General features: G+C 46.8%; 1 protein-coding gene across 2 annotated transcripts in view; it reads right to left on the bottom strand.

The window, feature by feature from the left end:
- The window catches only part of chrna8 (cholinergic receptor, nicotinic, alpha 8), an 814,590-nt gene that overhangs the window by 31,429 nt on the left and 760,131 nt on the right, over positions 1-23,030 (bottom strand). For both annotated transcript variants that reach the window (XM_085993584.1, XM_085993591.1), the window contains one exon: positions 19,509-19,618. In XM_085993584.1, coding sequence (XP_085849710.1) covers positions 19,509-19,618 — 110 coding nt within the window. The remainder of the gene's footprint in view (positions 1-19,508; positions 19,619-23,030) is intronic.

The following is a 23,030-nucleotide window of genomic DNA, read 5'->3' as shown; positions in this document are numbered from 1 at the left end:
TCGAGTCGGAGCAGCGAGGCGAGGCCCAGTTGAGGAAGCCAGGAGCAGCAGCGGGTGTCGAGTCGGAGCAGCGAGGCGAGGCCCAGTCGAGGCAGCTGGGAGCAGCAGCGGGTGTCGAGTCGGAGCAGCGAGGCGAGGCCCAGTTGAGGCAGCCGGGAGCAGCAGCGGGTGTCGAGTCGGAGCAGCGAGGTGAGGCAGCCTAAACAGGCTCCACAGGCAACATTCCAAAGGGAGGTCAGAATTCAAAAGTGACATCACAGCCAAGCTGGTAGGTGATTGGCTGGTTGGTGAGTGCTTTTCCTTCCCTTTAAACCTTTATAAGTTGGTAAGTTCAATTAAATAGAGGTGTGATATTCATCATCTAGAATCGGGGCAGAGGGTATTTAAAAATAATAATAATAAATTTAATTAATTACATAGAATGGCAGAGCAGGTGATGTGTTACTGCTGCAATATGTCGGAGCTGGTGGACACCATTGATGTTCAAGGTGATCACATTTGCAGTAAGGGTTGGCTGCTTGAGGAACTCCGGCTCCGTGATGATGAGCTGGAGTCCGAGCTTCAAACACTGCGACACATCAGGGAGGGGGAGAGTTACCTGGACTCTGTGTTCCAGGAAGTAGTCACACCAATTAGATTAACTAATTCAGATGTATTCCGTGGTCAGGGACAGGAGGGTGTGACTATGAGTGAGGCACGTACGGGGATCCAGGAGGTAGTGTTGGAGGAGCCGCAGCCCTTGCTCTTATCCAACAGGTTCGAGGTTCTTATTCCCTGTGAGGACAGGAACAGGGACTGCAGGGAGGATGAGCAACCTGGCCACAGCACCGTGGAACGAGGGGCCATTCAAGTGGGGGGAGTAAAAAGAAATGTTGTAGTGGTAGGGGATAGTATCATTAGGGGAATAGATAGGGTTCTTTGCAGCTGAGAGCGAGAGTCCCGAAGGCTGTGTTGCCTACCCAGTGCCAGGGTTAAGGACATCTCTTCTGGGCTGGAGAGAAACTTGCAGTGGGAGGGGGAGGATCCAGTTGTCGTGGTCCATGTTGGTACCAACGACATAGATAAGACAAGGAAAGAGGTTCTGCTGAGTGAGTATGAGCAGCTAGGGGCCAAATTAAAAAGCAGAACCATAAGGGTAATAATCTCTGGATTACTACCTGAACCATGAGCAAATTTGGCTAGGGTAAATAAAATCAGAGAGTTAAATGCGTGGCTCAAAGACTGGTGTGGGAGAAATGGGTTTTGCTTCTTGGGACACTGGCACAAGTACTGGGACGGGAGAGAGCTGTTCCGTTGGGAGGGACTTCACTTGGCCAGTGCTGGGACTAGAATCCTGGTGAATCGAATAACTAGGGCTGTAGAGAGGGCTTTAAACTAATTAGTGGGGGGGGAGGTTTCAAGAGAGCGAAAAATAAAAATGTCAGCGGAGAAGGCAATAGAGCAAGGTAGCAGTGGGGGAATTAAAAACCAGAGAGTGTCAGGAAGGGACAGAATGTATAAAGATAAAGGTAGAGTAGTAAAGGGGGTAAAAGCAGGAATAAATTGTCACAAAACATATTTAAAAGTTCTTTATCTGAATGCATGCAGCATTCATAACAAAATAGATGAGTTGACGGTACAAATAACTACACATGAGTATGATCTGGTGGCCATTACAGAAACATGGCTGCAAGGTGACCATGACTGGGAACTAAACATCCAGGGGTATTTGACAATTAGGAAGGACAGACAGGAAGGAAAGGGAGGTGGGGTGACTATGTTAATAAAGGATGGAATCACTGCAATGGTGAGAAATGATATTGGGTCAAAGGATCAGGATAGTGAAACAGTTTGGGTGGAGATAAGGAATGATAAGGGGAAAAAGTCACTAGTGGGCGTAGTCTATAGGCCTCCAAACAGTTGCAACTCTGTTGGTCGGAGTATAAATCAGGAAATAGTTGGGGCTTGTAATAAGGGAACAGCTATAATCATGGGGGATTTTAACTTTCATATTGACTGGACAAATCAAATTGGGCAGGGCAGCCTTGAGGAAGAGTTCATAGAGTGCATTAGGGACGGGTTCCTTGAGCTGTATGTAACTGAACCAACCAGGGGGCAGGCAATCTTAGATCTGGTCCTGTGTAATGAGACAGGATTAATAAAAAAAGTCCTAGAAAAGGATCCCCTTGGAATGAGTGACCATAACATGGTTGAATTCCGAATTCAGTAGGAGGGTGAGAGAGTTGGATCTCAAACCAGCATACTAAGCTTAAATAAAGGAGACTATGAAGGTATGAGAGCAGAGTTGACTAAAGTGGACTGGGAAAATAGATTAAAGTGTAAGACGGTACATGAGCAGTGGTGTACATTCAAGGAGATATTTCACAACTTTCAAGAAAAATATATTCCACTGAGGAAAAAGGGGCATAAAAGAAAAGACAGCCATCCGTGGCTAAGTAAAATAATAAAGGATAGTATCTGACTGAAAACAAGGGCATATAAAGTAGCCAAATCTAATGGGAGGATAGAAGATTGGGAAGCATTTAAAAGCCAGCAAAGAATAACTAAAAGATTAATTAAGAAAGGGAAGGTAGATTATGAAAGTAAACTAGCAAAAAATATAAAAGCAGATAGCAAGAGTTTCTACAGTTATATAAAAAGAAAAGGGGTGGCTAAAGTGAATGTTGGTCCCTTAGAGGACGAGACCGGGAAATTAGTGGTGGGGAACATAGATATGGCAAAAACGCTGAACAAATATTTTGTATCAGTCTTTACAGTAGAGGACACTAAAAATATCCCAACACTGGACAAACAGGGGGTTATGGGGGGGAGGAGCTAAACACAATTAAAATCACTAAGGAGGTGGTACTCGGTAAGATAATGGGACTAAAGGCGGATAAATCCCCTGGACCTGATGGCTTACATCCTAGGGTCTTGAGAGAAGTAGCGGTAGGGATTGTGGATGCATTGGTGGTAATTTTCCAAAACTCCCTGGATTCAGGAAAGGTCCCAGCAGATTGGAAAACTGCTAATGTAACGCCCTTATTTAAAAAGGGAGGCAGACAAAAGGCTGGAAACTATAGACCAGTTAGCCTAACATCTGTGGTTGGTAAAATGTTGGAGTCCATTATTAAGGAAGCAGTAACAGGATATTTGGATAAGCATAATTTAATCGGACAGAGTCAGCATGGTTTTACGAAGGGGAAGTCATGTTTGACAAATTTGCTCGAATTCTGAGGACGTAACAAACAGGGTGGATAAAGGGGAACCAGTGAATGTGGTGTATTTGGACTTCCAAAAGGCATTTGACAAGGTACCACACAAAAGATTACTGCACAAGATAAAAAATCACGGGATTGGGGGCAATATACTGGCATAGGTGGAAGATTGGCTATCAAACAGAAAACAGAGAGTTGGGATAAATGGTTCATTCTCGGGTTGGCAATCAGTAACTAGTGGTGTTCTGCAGGGGTCAGTGCTGGGACCCCAACTCTTTACAATCTATATTAACGATTTGGAGGAAGGCACCGAGTGCAACGTATCCAAGTTTGCCGACGATACAAAGATGGGAGGGAAAGCAATGAGTGAGGAGGACATAAAAAACCTGCAAAAGGACATAGACAGGCTAAGTGAGTGGGCAAAAATTTGGCAGATGGAATATAATGTTGGAAAGTGTGAGGTTATGCACTTTGGCAGAAAAAATCAAAGAGCAAGTTATTACCTAAATGGAGAGAAACTGCAAAGTGCTACAGTACAAAGGGATCTGGAGGTCCTGGTGCATGAAACACAGAAGGTTAGTATGCAGGTACAGCAGGTGATCAGGAAGGCCAATGGAATCTTGGCTTTTATTGCAAGGGGGATGGAGTATAAAAGCAGGGAAGTCTTGCTTCAGTTATACAGGGTAATGGTGAGGCCACACCTGGAATATTGCGTACAGTTTTGGTTTCCATATTTAAGAAAAGATATACTTGCTCTCGAGGCAGTTCAGAGAAGGTTCACTCGGTTGATTCCGGAGATGAGGGGGTTGACTTATGAGGAAAGGTTGAGTAGGTTGGGCCTCTACTCATTGGAATTCAGAAGAATGAGAGGCGATCTTATCGAAACATATAAGATTGTGAGGGGACTTGATCAGGTGGATGCGGTGAGGATGTTTCCACTGATGGGTGAGACTCGAACTAGGGGGCATAATCTATATATATAAAAGGATACATCTGTCTGTCTGTCTGTCTGTCTGTCTATCTGTTTGTCTGTCTGTCCTTCGGTGTGTCTGTCCGGCTATGCACTTTAAAGTTATAGAGTGTACCTACATGTGCGTTACATCAAAAGAAAGCTTACGATTCCGGAACGGTCGTAAGCGTATTTATGTTTGGGCGAGACAAAAATTGCGCCCGCGGTATCCAAAAAACGTTCAAAATTCCGCTCATTAGCATCTCATTATCCACTCATTAGCAATAGAGTGACGTCGAGGTCGACCAATCGTACGGCGGGTTCCTGGCACGTGCGGGCAGGCCCTCCTACAGTCGAGTGATGGGATGATTGACCAATCCTACGCTTCGGTGACCTGACGGTCCACCAATCGGTGTGTGTGGGGGCGGGCCGTATTGTTCTGAACCAAGGTGAGTCGCCGCCATCTTGATTCCAAACTTTTCATTTCTTTTTCCCGCTTTCTGCGTGTTCTTTTCAAATCTACATTTCCAGCAAAAAAAAAGTTGCTTTTAAAAGACAAATTGTTTTTAAAAAAAGTTAATTAATTTGTAAATCTTTTGTCTAACCTCTATATTTTTCCTACCTTTCACCGTTTTTCCAGGCCTCAAAGCCTGGGCGTCTGTTGACCAGCCACGCCCGAGCTAGGCGCTTCCCGTTGCGATCGACAAAAGGCCAGCGATCGCCGCCATCTTTGTGAAGGCTGGCGGGGCGGGAGTCAGCGTCCGCGTCATCTTCCGCCCGGAGCGCGACTTGAGTCCGGCCGGGCCTCATGCGGTAGGTTGCGCGGCGGCGTCTCTCTGGTCTTGAAGCCGGCTCGGGCGGGGAGCGGGGCTCGGGAAGGCGGAGTTCGGGAGAGCAGGAGGGCGGGGCTCCAGAGAGCGGGAGGGCGGGGCTCCGGAGAGCGGGAGGGCGGGGTTCCGGAGAGCGGGAGGGCGGTGCTCGGGAGGGCGGAGCTCAGGCTGAGCCATGTCAGTGCGTGGGGCGGCATGGAGCTCTGTGGAGCCATCGGGTCTGCTAGCTCCCCCCCTCCCTTTCTCCCCCCACACCCCCCTCCCCTCCCCTCTTCCTCCCCCCCTCCCCTCCCCCTCTCCCCCCTCCCCTCCCCTCTCTCCCCCCTCCCCTCCCCCCCACACCCCTCCCTCCCCACAACGCCCCTCCCCTCCCCATTCCCCCCTCCCCTCCCCCCATTCCCCCCTCTCCCCATCCCCTCCCCCCCTCCCCTCCCCTCCCCCCCAGTCGCTCTCTCTTCCCCCCAGTCGCTCTCTCTCTTCCCCCCAGTTGCTCTCTCTCTCTCCCCCCAGTCACTCGCTCTCTCTCTCTCCCCGCCAGTCACTCGCTATCTCTCTCTCCCCCCCAGTCGCTCGCTCTCTCTCTCTCTCCCCCACCTCCCCCCTCCCTCCCCCTCCCCTCCCCCCTCCCTCCCCTCCCCTCCCCCCGTCCCCTCCCCCGTCCCCTCCCTCCCCTCCCACCCCCTCCCCTCCCCCTCCCCTCCCCCCAGTCGCTCTCTCTCTTCCCCCCAGTCGCTCTCTCTCCTCCCCCCCGTCGCTCTCCCTCTTCCCCCCCAGTCGCTCTCTCTCTTCCCCCCAGTCGCTCTCTCTCTTTTCCCCCCCAGTCGCTCTCTCTCTTCCTCCCCAGTCCCTCTCTCTCTTCCCCCCCGTCCCTCTCTCTCTTCCCCCCCAGTCCCTCTCTCTCTCCCCCCCAGTCCCTCTCTCTCTTCCCCCCCAGTCCCTCTCTCTCTTCCCCCCCAGTCCCTCTCTCTCTTCCCCCCAGTCCCTCTCTCTCTTCCCCCAGTCCCTCTCTCTCTTCCCCCCCAGTCCCTCTCTCTCTTCCCCCCCAGTCCCTCTCTCTCTTCCCCCCCAGTCCCTCTCTCTCTTCCCCCGTCCCTCTCTCTCTTCCCCCCAGTCCCTCACTCGCTTCCCCCCCAGTCGCTCTCTCTCTCTTCTCCCCCAGTCGCTCTCTCTCTTCCCCCCCAGTCGCTCTCTCTCTTTCCCCCCAGTCGCTCTCTCTCTTCCCCCCCAGTCGCTCTCTCTCTTCCCCCCAGTCGCTCTCTCTCTTCCCCCCCAGTCACTCTCTCTCTTCCCCCCCAGTCGCTCTCTCTCTCTTCCCCCCCAGTCGCTCTCTCTCTCTTCTCCCCCAGTCGCTCTCTCTCTTCCCCCCCAGTCGCTCTCTCTCTTTCCCCCCAGTCGCTCTCTCTCTTCCCCCCCAGTCGCTCTCTCTCTTCCCCCCAGTCGCTCTCTCTCTTCCCCCCCAGTCACTCTCTCTCTTCCCCCCCAGTCGCTCTCTCTCTCTTCCCCCCCAGTCGCTCTCTCTCTCTTCCCCCCCGTCGCTCTCTCTCTCTTTCCCCCCCAGTCGCTCTCTCTCTCTCTTTTCCCCCCAGTCGCTCTCTCTCTCTTCCCCCCAGTCGCTTTCTCTCTCTCTTCCCCCCCAGTCGCTCTCTCTCTTCCCCTCCAGTCGCTCTCTCTCTTCCCCTCCAGTCGCTCTCTCTCTCTCTTCCCCCCCAGTCGCTCTCTCTCTCTCTTCCCCCCCAGTCGCTCTCTCTCTCTCTTCCCCCCCAGTCGCTCTCTCTCTCTTCCAACAACAACATCCCCTCAAAAAAGCCTCGGCACCGCCGGGCACTCCAGCTAGTCTTAGAATAAGGGGCTGTCCTTTCAAAACTGAGATGAGGAGAAACTTCTTCACTCAGAGGGTAGTAAATCTATGGAATTTGCTACCTCAGAGAGCTGTGGAAGCTGCGACGTTAAATAAATTTAAAACGGAGATCGACAGTTGATAAGGGAATAAGGGGTTACGGGGAGAGGGCAGGGAAGTGGACGTGAGTCTAAGGTCGGATCAGCCATGATCCTATTGAATGGCGGAGCAGGCCCGAGGGGCCGTATGACCTACTCCTGCTCCTACTTCTTATGTTCTTATGTTCTAAATTTGTTTTTGTTGGAGAAAACGTGATTTAAAGGGGACATGATCTAGATCTTTAAAAGCAAAGAAAGGAGAAAAGAACTTGTATTTATATAGCACCATATCAAATCACTGAGAAATGTCCCACAACGCCTCACGTACAATAACTTTGTTTGAAGTTCAGTCACTGTTGTTATCAGAGGAACATGGCAGCCATTTTGCATACAGCAACAGTAATGTGACGAAAAAGCAAATCATTGGTGCTCAATAAGCACAGATATCTTAAACAACAACAACAACCTGTATTTATATAGCACCTTTAACGTAGTAGAATGTCCCAATGCGCTTCACAGGTGTGTTTTAAGACAAAAAATTTGATACTGGTATCGGATACAGCAGCGAGGGTTGCTATTTGGCCCATCATGCTTGTATATATGGTCTTGTACTGTACAATATTAGTAACAAATGTGTTAATGCGTTCAGTTGTAATTGCATTGTCCAATATTTTAGTAAAAGTTAGTATTCATTTTAACCTCCGTGTGGACAAAGAAGAGAAAAGTTATCAAGAGGGCTTCAGCTTCAGGGTTCCATTCTTATCTATTCAGTCATAGCCAAGAATCACCTGCAATGGTTTCTCTTCCCGCACTGTTACCTCTGGTGTCCACTGAGGATCTGTCCTTGGCCTCCTCCTATTTCTCATCTGCATGCTGCCCCTTGGCGACATCATCCGAAAACACAGCGTCAGTTTCCACATGTACGCTGATGACACCCAGCTCTAACTCACCACCACTTCTCTTGACCCCTCCACTGTCTCTAAATTGTCAGACTGCTTGTCCGACATCCAGTATTGGATGAGCAGAAATTTCCTCCAACTAAATATTGGGAAGACTGAAGCCATTGGCTGGAATTTTGCCTACCTCAGTGGGTCCGGTGCAGGTTGTATCTGTGGCAGGTCATGGCCCCGCTGCTGGCTCCATCTTGCTATTAAAAATTAACCTACTTTAATGGGGCCTATTAAGCCCACCCAGCGCGTTACCCGGCCCAATGAGATGGAGCAGCTCTGGTGACGTTATTCATGACGCATTTTCAGCCGGGATCTTTAAAGGGACCATGGCCACATTAGGTTTGAAGTTTAATCTAACATAGTGCTGTCAGTGCACTACAGCATTGGAGTGCAGCAAACACTGACAATGATTGCACAGAGGCAGAGGGCGGCACCCAGTTTCTCCGATGCTTATGCAGGGCATCAGAGCACGCAGGGAGGTCCTCTTCCCTTCCCATGGGCGGAAGAGACCTCCCCAGGAGACCAATACAGCCTGGTTGCACATTGCACAGGAGGGCACAAGCAAGGACGTGGTCAGGAGGACCTGGTGCAGTGGCACAAGCCTTTCAATGATCTCATTAGATCAGGAAACGTTAGTACAAAGCCACACTCAACCTCATCTTGCTTGTGCCTCTCATCACATCCCCATCACTCTGCCTTCCCTACCCTACTCCTTACACCAACTTACCTTGCACCTCCACCCATCCCTCTCTATCTACATTATCACTTCCCCATCTCACTAGCCACCCCTCACACTCACCCTTGGATTCTCAAAATTTACAGATCCCCATTACGAAAGAAAAACCATATTAAAGTGATTTTGGACCCTTGCTAAAAACTTCAGGAGGATAAAAGGGGATGTTGGGCCCAACAAGGAGATTCAAGATCAGAAATCAGACTTGGCATTTTAAAAGGACATGTTCAGGCATGTTTGGGAAAAAGGCTGCAACAAAGAATTTGGGATCTACCTATGCAGTAGCCAGTTTTGAGTATTCGAGGTAATCAAACTGTCTGGGGGAACTGTGAACATCACTCAGCCCCTATCAAGAAATTTACATGCTAACAATAGACCCACGGAAGAACAGCCTCACAGACCCATCCAAATCATGCATAAACTTAATCGTTTAGCCAACCTACAAAGAATCTCAGGCCCCACAGGAAATTCAAAAGCTTGAGGACAATTCAATACAATTAGATAAGAGCTCAACAGCTCAGGAACCACCCGAAAACCGCTTTAAACAACTTAATCAGATTAGGAGGCCCCAATTTTAGTATAATTGAAAGCCTGTTTTCTAAAGACAGAGAAGTCAAGAAGTTCGACAGACTCGTCAGGAAGGTTTCAGCAGAACAGTTCAAACAGTTGAAAACAGTTCAGCAAGGTGGGAGTTCAAGAAGTACAGAGAGTTCCAAGTTCGAGTTCAGTAAATGCAAGCATCTCGAAGCAGTTCTCTCTCTCTGGAAGCAGTTCAAACACAAGAAGAAACCGAAGCAACAGTTTCAGTGATCATCAGACACCTCACGGCAACAAGGGCCTTACGAAACAACCAACCGATCATTACCATCAGCCAACCGGGTAATATTGGGCCACCGCGACCAAAGAAAACCAACTCGGAAGAAAGCCGAAGATTCGCAAGTTTTTCCCACTCTACAAACTATTCTTGCGTTTGGTGAGCATTATCCCTGGTCCTTTAGAGTCCAACTTAGCTGGTAAGGTGGGATTGGGAGGGGTGAGGTATTTGTCCACTATAATTTTCCCTTGTGTATGTCGAAGTGTTTTCCCCATTTTATTAAAGTGTTAAGATTATTGTGTTGTATTTTCTTTCTCAAATAAAATTCAAAGTTCTTGCACCAAAACCAGTTGTCTACTGCACTTTTATCACAACCCCCAAATAAGTCCAAGGTCTAGAACCAAGGGAGTGGGAGCGATTCGAACCGCTCATAAGTCAGAGGTGAAGCTGACCCCACACACAACCCCTTACACCCTCATCCTAGTCCAATCATCCCAACTAACAACACACAAGGGTAGGAACTTGGGTCTTTTACCCGATGTTTACGTAAAGTTTCTGTTAATGTGCTGCCAAACATAAAAATCTTTATTTTCAACACTTTGCGTTCTTGGACAGATTTGTATGTACCTTTGGAAGTGGCTTAGTAAGTTGCAGTGAATGGTGAGACAAAACAGTACCCCCCGCAATGGTGATGAGTGTGAAAGGAATGGCTTGGGCTTTGAAGGGATGCTTTATGGTGCTGGTGCGGGGTGGTGCCAACCTGGCACATCATGTAGCAGCCAGGGTGTACAGCGTCAAGTGAAGTACTGTAAATGTAGCCATGGTGAGGCCATCCCTGACCTCCCAGGCAGCAATGTGGTCGGGTGCTGATGCCCTCTGTCCATTGCAACATCAAGTGATTCCGGAGAAGGTTGGTGTGGATGTTGGTGCTGCTGGTGTGGCTGGTGCTGCTGGTGTTGGGGCTCATCGAGGATCAAGGTGCGAGAGTATAAAGGGCACCCATGTTGATGGAATAGATGGTGGGTGAAGTAGAGATGACAGAAGCATTCTGTCAATGGTGAGAGAGTTCTTCCAATGAGGGGAGACTGGATGGAGGCTTTGTTGGAAAGACTTGCAGCCTGCAGAATCTGTGCTGGAAATGGACTGAACAACAGCTTCTGCCTGAGGAAAGTGATCATCTGTCAGGTGGGAGTTTTTACTGTACATTTGATGCTGTCAAGTAATCAGCTGGAGCAGTGGCCACGGAACTCCCGCCTCAGGTTGACAGACGTGCTTCCCAAGCTGCGTGAATCCTGTGACCATGCAGGGAAATTTAAAAAGTAAGTGAAAGAAGGCTCTTAGGTGCCTGTAAACTACCTGATAATGATTCCAATTGGGTCCCCGCCACTGCTGGTTGGGTTGGCTCCGCGATGACAGACGCGCCTGGGGAAAAGGGAGCGAAATGACAGCGGGCTCCCGACCCGCTGTCAAAAATAACAACTTTCCCACCTGATCTGCCACCGATCACAGTCCCGCTACCACCCCAGAAAATTCCAGCCGTTGTCTTCAATTCCCCCCACCAACTCCATCACTCTACCTGGCAAATGCCTGAAGTTGAACCAGACTGTTCGCAACCTTGGTGTCATATTTGAGCTTGACACCACATATCCGTACCAACACTAAGACCGCCTATTTCCACCTCCATAACATCGCCTGACTCTGTCCCTGCCTCAGCTCATCTGCTGCTGAAACCCTCATCCATGCCTTTGTTACTTCCAGATTTGACTATTCCAATGCACTCCAGGCCGGCCTCCCATCTTCCATCCTCCATAAACTTAAGCTCATCCAAACCTCAACTGCCCGTGTCCTAACTCGCATCAAGTCCCGTTCACCCATCACCCCGTGCTCGCTGACCTACATTTGCTCCCGGTTAAGCAACACCTCGATTTCAGAATTCTCATCCTTGTTTTCAAATCCCTCCATGGCCTCACCCCTTCTTTTCTCTGTAATCTCCTTCAGCACCACAACCCCCCGAGATATCTGTGCTCCTCAAATTCTGCCCTCTTGAGCCTCCCTGATTATAATCGCCCCACCATTGGTGGCCGTGCCTTCAGCTGCCGAGGCCCGAAGCTCTGGAATTCCCTGCCTAAACCTCTCTGCCTCTCTAACTCTCTCTCCTCCTTAAGACGCTCCTTAAAACCTACCTCTTTGACCAAACTTTTGCTCACTGCCCTAATTTCTTATTATGTGGCTCGATGACAAATTTTGTTTGATAACGCTCCTATGAAGCGCCTGGGGATGTTTTATTATGTCAAAGGTGCTATATAAATACAAGTTGTTGTTGTTGAATACATTATGGTGGAGGGGGTGGATTGGTTGATTTTCCTCCAAGGATGATTCTCCAGCACTGACATCCCAGCACTTTACTGTATGATCATTGCCTAGTCTATCACTACAAAACTAAAAAAAAAACAAATACACAAGCATAAGAACAGAAGAAATAAGAGCAGGAGTAGACAATTCAGCCCCTCGAGCCTGCTCTGCCATTCAATAAGATCATGGCTGACCTTCTACCTCAACTCCACTTTCCTGCACTATCCCCATATCCCTTGATTCCCTTAATATCCAAAAATCTATCGATCTCTGTCTTGGATATACCCAATGACTGAGCCTCCACAGCCCTCTGGGGTAGAGAATTCCAAAGGTTCACCACCCTCTCTGTGAAGAAATTTCTCCTCATCTTAGTCCTAAATGGCCGTCCTTTATTCTGAGACTGTGACCCCTGGTTCTAGATTCCCCAGCCAGAAGAAGAAGAAGAAGAAGAAGAAGAAGAAGACTTGCATTTATATAGCGCCTCTCACGACCACCGGACGTCTCAAAGCGCTTTACAGCCAATGAAGTACAATTTCGAGTGTAATCACTGTTGCAATGTGGGAAACGCGGCCAGGGGAAACATCTACGCTTTTCCTTTATACAGCTCTGCATTGGTCTCCAATGCATAAATCCTTTTAAACCTCCATAATTTCAACTCACCTCTTTTATAAATTATGCAGATTTTACTGCAACATCCCAGTTAATCATCAGTGCTTCATTAATGACTTCCCTCCAACACTATCTCCAACAAGTGAGAGTCTAATCACCGCCCCTTGACATTCAACGGCATTACCATCACCGAGTCCCCCACCATCAACATCCTGGGGGTCACCATTGACCAGAAACTTAACTGGACCAGCCACATAAATACTGTGGCAACAAGAGCAGGTCAGAGGTTAGGTATTCTGTGGAGAGTGTCTCACCTCCTGACTCCCCAAAGCCTTTCCACCATCTACAAGGCACAAGTAAGGAGTGTGATGGAATACTCTCTGCTTGCCTCGATGAGTGCAGCGCCAACGACACACTCAAGAAGCTCGACACCATACAGGAAAAAGCAGCCCGCTTGATTGGCACTTCATCCACCACCTTAAACATTCACTCCCTCCACCACTGACGTACCGTGGCTGCAGTGTGTACCATCTACAAGATGCACTGCAGCAATTCGCCAAGGCTTCTTCAGCAGCACCTCCCAAACCCGCGACCTCTTCCACCTAGAAGGACAAGGGCAGCAGGCGCATGGGAACACCACCACCTCCAAGTTTCCCTCCAAATCACACACCATCCTGACTTAGAAGTATATCGCCATTCCTTCATCGTCGCTGGGTCAAAATCCTGGAACTCCCTCCCTAACAGCACTGTGGGAGTACCTTCACCACACGGACTGCAGTGGTTCAAGAAGGTGGCTCACCACCACCTTCTCGAGGGCAACTAGGGATGGGCAATAAATGCTGGCCTTGCCCGTGACGCCCACATTCCATAAATGAATTTTAAAAAAAATGACCTCTTGTAAACATGCCATATGGTGAGTACTCATTACAAGCCATGACGAGGTTGGCGTGCATATGTAATGGCTGCTTAATTTTTACTTCACAAAATTGTCCTGAAGCTGACAGTGACCCCATATCATTTAAAAGGGATATTGTCGCTTTAGTGCTTTTGTCTGTATCTCTTACATAATCTCCAATTGGCACTGATTAATCTTCTCTGACTCCTGCCACCCACACCCACTTCTTGTCAAGCTACCTCCAGTCATTGTCCTCTTTGCCCTACAAAATCTCTATTGATTTTTTCTGGCAGGCCCATTTGTAACATTTTATTTGCTGCAACAGGTTTTGTTTTGCCACAGCTGGCACAAAGTGGCATCCTTTAGCCAGAGTTTCTGGAAACCAGCAAGCAATTGACCATTGCCTGAAATGAATGAAGCTGGGTTGAAATAACGAATGCACCTGCAGCATCATTATCGGGACAGCTCGTTATAGACGGAGTAGATGCTGAGTTATGAGGGGTATATCCCTGAGCTGTGATCATTCAGGCCCAGGACCAAGCTGAATGCGAATGCAAACAGGGCCATGATACTTGTATTTCTTCTCCATTATTGCACTTGCATCTTATTCACTGATCTGTAAGTAAAAATTATTACTATTTAAAGTATATCTTTTATTTACAATATTGAAAATGGATATACTTATAATCTTCTTTACAGATTTGTAAATAAGGTGTATATATCAGTTGATATCTAGCTATAGGGCTGAATTATTTTCCAAATAACGCATAAATGTTGGAAATACTCAGCAGGTCAGGCAGCATCCATAGAGAGAAAAACAGAGTTAACGTTTCAGGTTGATGACCCTTTGTCAGACCTCATCGACCTGAAACATTAACTGTTTCTCTCTCTACAGAAATAACAACAGAAAATGCTGGAAATACTCAGCAGGCTAGGCAGCATCCGTGGAGAGAGAAACAGAGTTAACGTTTCAGGTCTGGCACCCTTTCTTCAGAACTGGAAAAAGGAGATGTAACAGATTTTAAACAGGTGCAGAGGCGGGGGTGCGGGGGCTGGGGGGGGGGGCGGAGGGAGGATCTGAAGGAACAGTCTGTGCTAGGGTAGGAGGTAGGAAAGATCAAATGTTGCAAATGGGGATGGCAGATTCATTAACAGCCTGAGGGGGAATAGTCTGGAATTGTAGAACTCAATGTTGAGTCCAGAAGGCTGGAAAGTGCCTAATCGAAAGATGAGGTGCTGTTCCTCGAGCTTATGTTGAGCTTCATTGGAACAGTGTAAGAGGCCGAGGACAGAGAGATCTCTCTCTACAGATGCTGCCTGACCTGCTGGGTCTTTCCAGCATTTTCTGTTTTTATTTCAGATTTCCAGCATCTGCAGTATTTTGCTTTTGCAACGCAGAAATGTTGTTGACATTCGCTCCGGTAGAGGACAGAAGCTTTATGTAGCAGGATGTGGAGAACACAATTAAAATTCTACAGCTGAGGCTCTGAGTAAATATACTGGATGGTTTCTAACTCTAGCTAACAGTGCATAGATTGAATCCAAGGTGAATCTGCGTGTTCAGTATTAATTTCTTTGATAGAACGACCTCCATTTTCATGAGGTGCTTATTACCATCTAAATACCAAAATAAACATCTCTTAATCTGCGGAATTAAATTCTGGAAGATTGTAAATCTTCCTTTTGATACGTTAAAAGCTGCTATTTGCTTGTTTACAAAGAAGGATTATGATGCAGATGGAATCTGAGCTGCGTATTAACCAAATGTTCTCTTCCCTATTTGCACTGTCTATATCAGCACTGCACGAGCAGGACTGGGTAGATTGGGCTATATTCTCCGATCAATAAAGTTCATATATGGATGCTAAATGAGCATACACTACATCCCTCTGTGCACTAGTAACACACAGAGAGACGCAGTACGTGTGTATCAAGTGTTCGTACATGACCTTCGTTGATCAGAAAACATGTTCTGTTCGCTTTAATTCAGGTCCTAAACAAGAGAGTTTGACAGATCCAAGCCAGAAATTTAGACACAAGTAATTGGCTCAGTCGAGTGAAACCTGGCCAGCAATAGTTATTCCTTTAGTTTTTCCATGGGCCCAAGAGACTGATATACTTTCGAGACAAGTATTGAGTGCTGGTGAGTAATCGCTGCAAGTACAAGTGACTGAAAACAAAAACCTGCTATAGGGCTTGTGTTGAATCCTGGGACAGCTTATTCATTGGCAGGAGCTGCTATCTTGTAGAGATGAGTAAAAATTTGAGGCCAAATATCTATTTGCTCATTTAAGACAGCGGAGCATAATTTATACAGTGCATGCTGTGGACTTGGGTAATTCAGATTTTATTTTAAATTCTGGAATTGACACATTCCTATTCCCAGCGGGAAGAAAAACACAGACATTTATAGCAAAATTGGTAAACTTGTGTATAAAGATTGGGCTTATGATTTTGTTATAAAACACAGATTAGGGGCTGATATAATGGAAGTATTCAAAATTCTGAAATGGTGGGACAGGGTAAGTAGAAGCCGACTTTTTCTATTAGTTGAGGGGTCAAGAATGAAAAACCATAGAAACATGAGATTTAGAATAGAGAGCAAGAAAAAGTGCTTTATGTAGAAAGTTGTGAGACCATCGAATTGACTTCCATGTTTAGTGGTTGAGACAGGAACTGTGTCAACGTTCAAGATTAGACTAGATAAGTGGATGAAGGACACTGGGATAAAGGGATATAGGGAACAAGGTCAGTCAATGCAATTAAGATTATTTGCTCATGTAATGATATAAAAATAATGAAGATGCTACACTACCCTACTTCAATGGGTCTTCTACTCAGATTAAGCACACTTTTGCATTCTATCCTATGATCTGGGGCAGAGCCTTCCCTCCCAGTGGTCCCCAGTTATTTTCTGAACCTGCCTTTTGGTGCCTGACTGCCTGCACAGCACCATGTGCCCCCCCCCCCAAAGCCCTTCTCTCTCTCACTCCATTTTTTAACCTCTCTCTTCACAGTCTGCAATTGAAGGGCTTTGCAACACAATGATTATGAGGTGGTTTTCCTGATTTTTTTTTTAGGTGTGGTAAAGAAATACTTATTATTTAACCTCTGGAGAAAACAGCATCTGACTAACATAATAACCACATTTTGGCTAGAAGACTTTTATTTCATCTTTGTGAGAATATACTTTTACTTAAACAATTGCAAGTAATTTCCCTCAGAAATAACCTACATATATATATATACAGCACCTTTCATAAGCTGTGGGACACCCCAAAGCGCTTTACAGCTAATGAAGTAGTCTTTGAAGTGTAGTCACTGTTGTAATGTAGGAAATATGGCAGCACAGCATGCTCCCACAAATAGCAGTGTGATAATGGTCAGATAATCTGTTTTAGTGATGTCAGTAGAGGGTTAAATATTGGCCGGGGTACCGGGGAGAACTCTCGTGCTCTTCTTCGAAATAGTGCCTTGGGATCTTTTACATCCACCTGAGAGGGCGGACGAGGCCTCGGTTTAACATCTCATCTGAAGAACGACACATAGAAAAATAGGAGCAAGTGTAGGCCATTCGGCCCTTCAAGCCTGCTCCGCCATTCAACACGATCATGGCTGATCCTCTATCTCAATACCATATTTCCGCTCTCTCCCCATACCCCTTGATGCCTTTTGTGTCTAGAAATCTATCTCCTTCTTAAATATATTCAGTGACTTGGCCTCCACAGCACTTCTGTGGTAGAGAATTCCATAGGTTCACCACCCTCTGAGTGAAGAAATTTCTCCTCATCTCAGTCCACCTCTGACAGTGCAACACTCCCTTAGTACTGCACTGGAGTGTCAGCCAAGATTTTGTGCACTGGAGTGGAACTTGAACCCACATCCTCCTGACTCAAAGGCAAGAGTGCTAACACTGAGCCACAGCTGATACTAAAGAACTGTCACTGAAGAAATACGTTGGCATAGTGGAGCTGATCCCTAGTGCACGCAGACTGCTGGGAGAGGATGATCGGGGCTAGTGTTTCATAAAGCGCTTACTAGCCATCAATAAATGGTTGAGTGGCAGAGGATCGGTAGAAACTCTGGAAAATTGGTATAAACAGCCAATCACCTTACAGTGTAGTAAAGAAGCTTAATGATTCATATCAAGCCTCGTCTCACTTGCTGTTTCTCCGAAGTTGTGTCAGGAGATCAAGAAATTCCCACAAAAATTCTACTCTATTAAACGTAACATATTTTCAAATCTTTTCTGTGGAGAAATGGTCAGAACGTCCTACAACGTGACAGTGGGCCTCTCCTTGTTTGACGGACACCTTTCACTCTCGCCCCTCCCTTTATCCTAGAGAGGCCATTCCTTGAAAGGGGTTATTATGCTCCCAGGCTATTTTTCCTGTAAAAAAAAAACTGCACATGTTAAAGGCAGTCAACAACCCTTTAATATCTAGAAGTGCCCAGTAACGCAGGACCAGATTCCCAGGACACTGCCGCTCAACTTGAGTTATTGGGTGAAGTCAGTCTAGTGGCAGTGTGGTACAAAAGGGTTATTGACTCCTCTATTTCAGACAGATTGCATGCCAGAAGAGATTACTAATGTAGACAAGAAACTTGCAGATGATGCACAATGAGCAACACTTATCAAGTTTTTTTTTACCTTAATAGTTAGAAGAACAGTTTTTATTTTACATTTTACATGATTTATGTCTTAGCTATGACTAACCACTGACATTCATAGCAATTGCAAATATTAATGCATTTTATTCCTTTTCCTTCCTGTATCTCACAGACTAATCCATCGTCGTCCGTATGTTAAGAACCGTGGCAGTAAAACCATTTTAACCGGGGAAGCTTGGTGGCCGCAGGGGAATATCAGAATGTATATTCAGCACCCACTATTCTACGCAGAGTAAGTTCCTAAACTTGACTTGATCTTCAGGGGAAGTACAGAGCAGAGGTGAGGAGTTTTCCCACAAGGAGGGAGGAAGTGAAAATCAGATGGTGAATAACCCTGGGCTTGAATTTAACCCTACCCACCCGGGGACGTTATTTACCCATTTAGATCCCAACCATTTACGAGCATTTGCAATGTTAACCTGCAGGTGGGGGCCTGAAAGTTTTACAAATCAAGGCCCTGTTATGTCATAGGATTCTGATACAATTATAACTAGGGCTGGAGCGGAGAAGATTTTCCCACTAAGCTGAAGCATGTCTGCAGCTGGTTTGAAGACAGAAGAGGCTCTTTTGGTATGTCTAAAACTTTCCTTTGTGGGGTCAGGAGATCCAGAAGTGCTTCTCCAGGCCCCATGAGGATAATTGCAGCCTTCCCTGCCCTAGAACCCCCCCCCCACCCCACCATACACCTTTCCTTTTGCAACACCCTCCTGAAACTCTCTCCCTGCCACTTACCTGGAAGCTGGTGGGGGCCGACCAGTGCACCCTCTTTATACCCCATCTTGGCGGGAAGTGGCCTGGTGGCACTTAAAATCACTGTGGACTCCTGCTATCTCTGCCGGCAGGAAAATACACTCGCCGGAGCGGTACCGGAAACCCATCCTTGAGTTAAAATATGCACTCCCCCTTCTTGCTCTTGTGGATTTCCTGGTGACTAACCGGTTACAAAGTGCCTTTGGATGAATTAAGTGAACTGCTCATCCACTTGACCTCTTAGCTGGGGAATACTGCATGACATGGGCCAACTAAAGCTGGGGAATGAAAGTGTACCAAAATAATTTTCCCTACCATTAGCAAGTGTTCAGACAGTGTTACAATCCCTTGCTTGGAGTAAAGTTCCACATACACTCTTTGCCCTTTGACATTGGCACAATAAGGCTATCCTTCATATGTAATTCTTGACAACGAGTGTCGAATGACTACAGATCGTGGAGCTCCAGAGGCACATAGCTCAGCCCAATGTTGGCCTCATTTGATGTTAACATATGTGCGCTTTCAGCAGGGGTCAACAGGTATGAATTGAAGTGGGAATCCTGGCAGGCTTTTTGTTGCTCCTACATCCGGAGATGCTGAACCCCTGTTGTAGCGCTCCCACTGCCACCCCAACAGAGATCCACTAAAACTCAGCGCAGACTTGGTGACTGAACATCAGGCTTTCACGATTTGTATGGCTCAGCTATTTACTGAGCAAACTCGTTGAGGAGCAAGAAAAGAAACAATTGATGCTGTTGGGTATCCGCCTCCACTACAATTCCATTAAACCAGGACGTTTCTCGTAATGTTGCTGTTAACTTACCCACTTGGGCATTTTTCCTGCATGAGGGTCATGGTGATGAAACTTAAGCACCAGCACAGTGACGACGATAGACAGGCCCACGATGAACATTGTGCTTGCGAAGTACTGAGCTGAAACAACAACACAACCTTTTATCAGCGTGATACTGGTCAAGTTTCAAGTGGTTACTTCCTAATTTCTCTACTCCTCTCCTGCATTGCTGGGGCTATGGCTCCACATACATTAGCAACCCCTTGGTATCTCACCCAAGTGGCATCATGTGTAACCTGAGGCAGTGAGCTTCAACGGGCTATTCAACATGAAGGATGTTAGAGCTGAGCCCAATGGTGTACACAGACACATTTTGTTGAGTCTGTGTTTTCAAATGCAGTTATGCTGAATAACAGGACACAGACTACAGAAATAATTAAACAGGTCTTTAGTGATTGAGGGTCAGGGCTGAACTGGGATACACTTTGCTCCGCAGGGTTTATATACCGGTGTGGTCACCACCGGTACCACAATGTACAGGAGCCATCAAAAAGTAGTCCATCACCTTAAGGTATCCTCTTAAGGTGGTACAGGTTACATACACTACAATTCCTCCCCTTTTAGCTTAACAGTGTACACCCCAATTTAAACATTACATGGATAACATATATACAACTTTCACACAAAACTGTTCAAAGATTCAGTCTCTGAGGAGGCCTCCTGATCTGGGCCGGATAATGCCTTTGGGTCTCTGGTTCTCGTTGCTGGGGTGACTCATCCATTTGATCTCCTATGGATTGAACATCATCATGTACGTTCGAGTCTGAGGTAGATGCTACAGGCTCAATAACTTCTTCAACTGGTGTCTCTGCCGTAGACATGGGGTCGACCCTTGTTCTCGATTCCACAAGTTGGTCAGCATAACGTCGTATTACGTTCTCTCCAACGTCTACCGTGTACATCAAGGGTCCTTGTCGGGCACGAATTGTTCCGGATTGCCATTTATCATCCCTATAGTCCCTGGCCAACACTGGTTGTCCTATTTCGAAACTCCAAGTGGCCTTGTTATTTACATGCTGGAATTGCTTGTTTTCGACTTCCCTTCGCACATTGGGTTTTAACAAATCCAACCGGGACCGCAACCTCCTGTTATAGAACATTATGGCAGGGCTTTGATTTGTCACTGCATGCGTGGCGTTTCGATATGCCATCAGGAAATTGTCCACCTTGTGTTGTAGTGGAATATGGTCTTCGCTCATGGCCTTTATCGCCTTTTTGAACGTTTGTACAAATCTCTCGGCCAACCCATTTGTAGCCGGATGATATGGGGCAGATGTATAGTGTTTCACCCCATTCTTTTTCATGAATTTCTGGAATTCTTCTGACACAAACTGTGGTCTGTTGTCTGAACATATTTGTTCCGGCAACCCATTCCTTGCAAATATGGTTCTTAGAACTGCGATCGTCTTCTCCGAGGTAGTGGTCGACATCTTAATCACTTCTGGCCATTTAGAATGTGCGTCTACTGCTATCAAAAACATGGAATCCATGAATGGACCTGCAAAGTCGATATGCACACGTTGCCATGGGGTTGAAGGCCATTCCCACGGATGCAGCAGTGCAATTGGAGGTGCATTTTGAACTTTTTGGCACCCTGAGCAGCTTTTACTCAGATCCTCTATTTGTTTGTCGATACCTGGCCACCACACATAAGCCCTAGCTGTCAGGGTTGGGGAGCCACGGGGCCGTATAGATACGGGGCCGTGCTCTCCAGGCAAGGTAGGTTCTGGACCCAAGTGCAGAAACCAGGCTAGAGGCAGGTATACAATCTTAAGGAACAGTACTTTATTCATTACTTAACTAGATTCACACATAACTAGATTCATACAAGGAACACAACAGCATACGTAAGAACTCGAGACAGGAACACCACATCATACATAGAACTCGAGAGAAGAACAATAAACATAGAACTCGAGACAAGTTACAAAACGGCTAGTCAAGAATAGGAACTCAGGACAGCTTCCATGAGGCAACATACTTGTCCATACTGAGCTGGGATAAGCTTACCACAAGCGCAACCAGACTTGCCGAGACGAGACTCAAGACAAGCTATCACGAGGGGCTGCCGCAGGGGTAACAGGCTTCTCAATACAAAGCTCAAGACAAGTGCCAGCATGGCAACATGCTAGTCCAGCCAGCACCTTATCAAGACTAAGAACAACAAGAACACAGAGTTAGTTACATCTTAAATACAGAACTCGAGAGAACCATGGCACTCAGCTAGTCAAAGCCAGGAGCCACAGAGCAAAGGCTAGTCCCCGGTTAGGACTGAGCCAAGAAAGAAGCAACCACAGAACTTATATACCAAGAAAACCAGGTGCAACCCATGAACAGCTAACAGGCCGTTAAGAATTAACACAGGAGGCTAGGAACAATTAACAAAGGGCTAGAGCCAAACAAGCGAAGGTGCCATCTAGAGGCTACAGAAGGAACTGACTGGCACCGTCACAGGACCCACCCCCCAGGAACGGCTCCTGACGTTCCCGACACAGGGCTCGAAAAGACACAGGGCTCGAAAAGACACAGGGCTCGAAAAGACACAGGGCTCGAAAAGACACAGGGCTCGAAAGGCACAGGGCTCGAGAGGCACAGGGCTCGAGAGGCACTGGGCTCGAAATACACTGGGCTCGAAATACACTGGGCTCGAAATACACTGGGCTCGAAATACACTGGGCTCGAAATACACTGGGCTCGAAATACACTGGGCGCTAATACACAGGGCGCTAATACACAGGGCGCTAATACACAGGGCGCTAATACACAGGGCGCTAATACACAGGGCGAATCTTCTTAGCTTTTCAAGCAATGATATTCCCCATTCCAACTGTTCACAAACTGCAAATGTTCAGAAATCTCAAGACAGAATCATCCTCTTCATCCACTAGCGGCAGAGACATGTCGTGGCGATCATATAACCAAAATCTTGGTAAGCAACGGAGCCATCGTTTCTCCAGAGTTAGCACGCTCAATGGATTATATTCCGAAGGGATGCAAGAAGAGCGAAGACTCGAGAATTTAACTTGTCCAGGAGAGCTTGAGAATTTAATTGTCCAGGAGAACTCAAGAATGTCTTATCCAACAGAGCTCGAAAGTTTCATTTGTCCAGAAAAACTCGAAAATATTCCTATCCAGGAGAGCTCGAAAGTTATCTTGTCCAGGATAGCTCAAAAATTTAACTTGTCCAGAAGAACTTGAGAGTTTACCTTGTCCAGGAGAACTCGAAAGTTTAACTTGCCCAGGAGAACTTGAAAACTTAATTTGCCCAGGAGAACTTGAAAACCTGACTTTTCTAGGAGAACTTGAAAACTTAATTTGCCCAGGAGACTTGAGAGTTCACTCGAAAATTTCACTCTATGAAGGCCCAGGAAACTTGAAAGTTGACTTGAAAGTTTAACACAACGGGAGGCCCAGGAAGTTTGAGAATTTACTTGGGGGTCTAACAGTAGAGGCCCAAGAAGCTTGAGAGTTGACTTGGGGGTCTAACAGTAG

Source organism: Somniosus microcephalus, chromosome 1 (assembly GCF_052327205.1).
Source record: "Somniosus microcephalus isolate GS21.2 chromosome 1, FLI_Smic_1.0, whole genome shotgun sequence".
NCBI classification, from domain to species: Eukaryota; Metazoa; Chordata; class Chondrichthyes; order Squaliformes; family Somniosidae; genus Somniosus; species Somniosus microcephalus.
The sequence above is the reverse complement of the archived record's forward strand: the minus strand, read 5'-3'. Positions and strand labels throughout refer to the sequence as shown.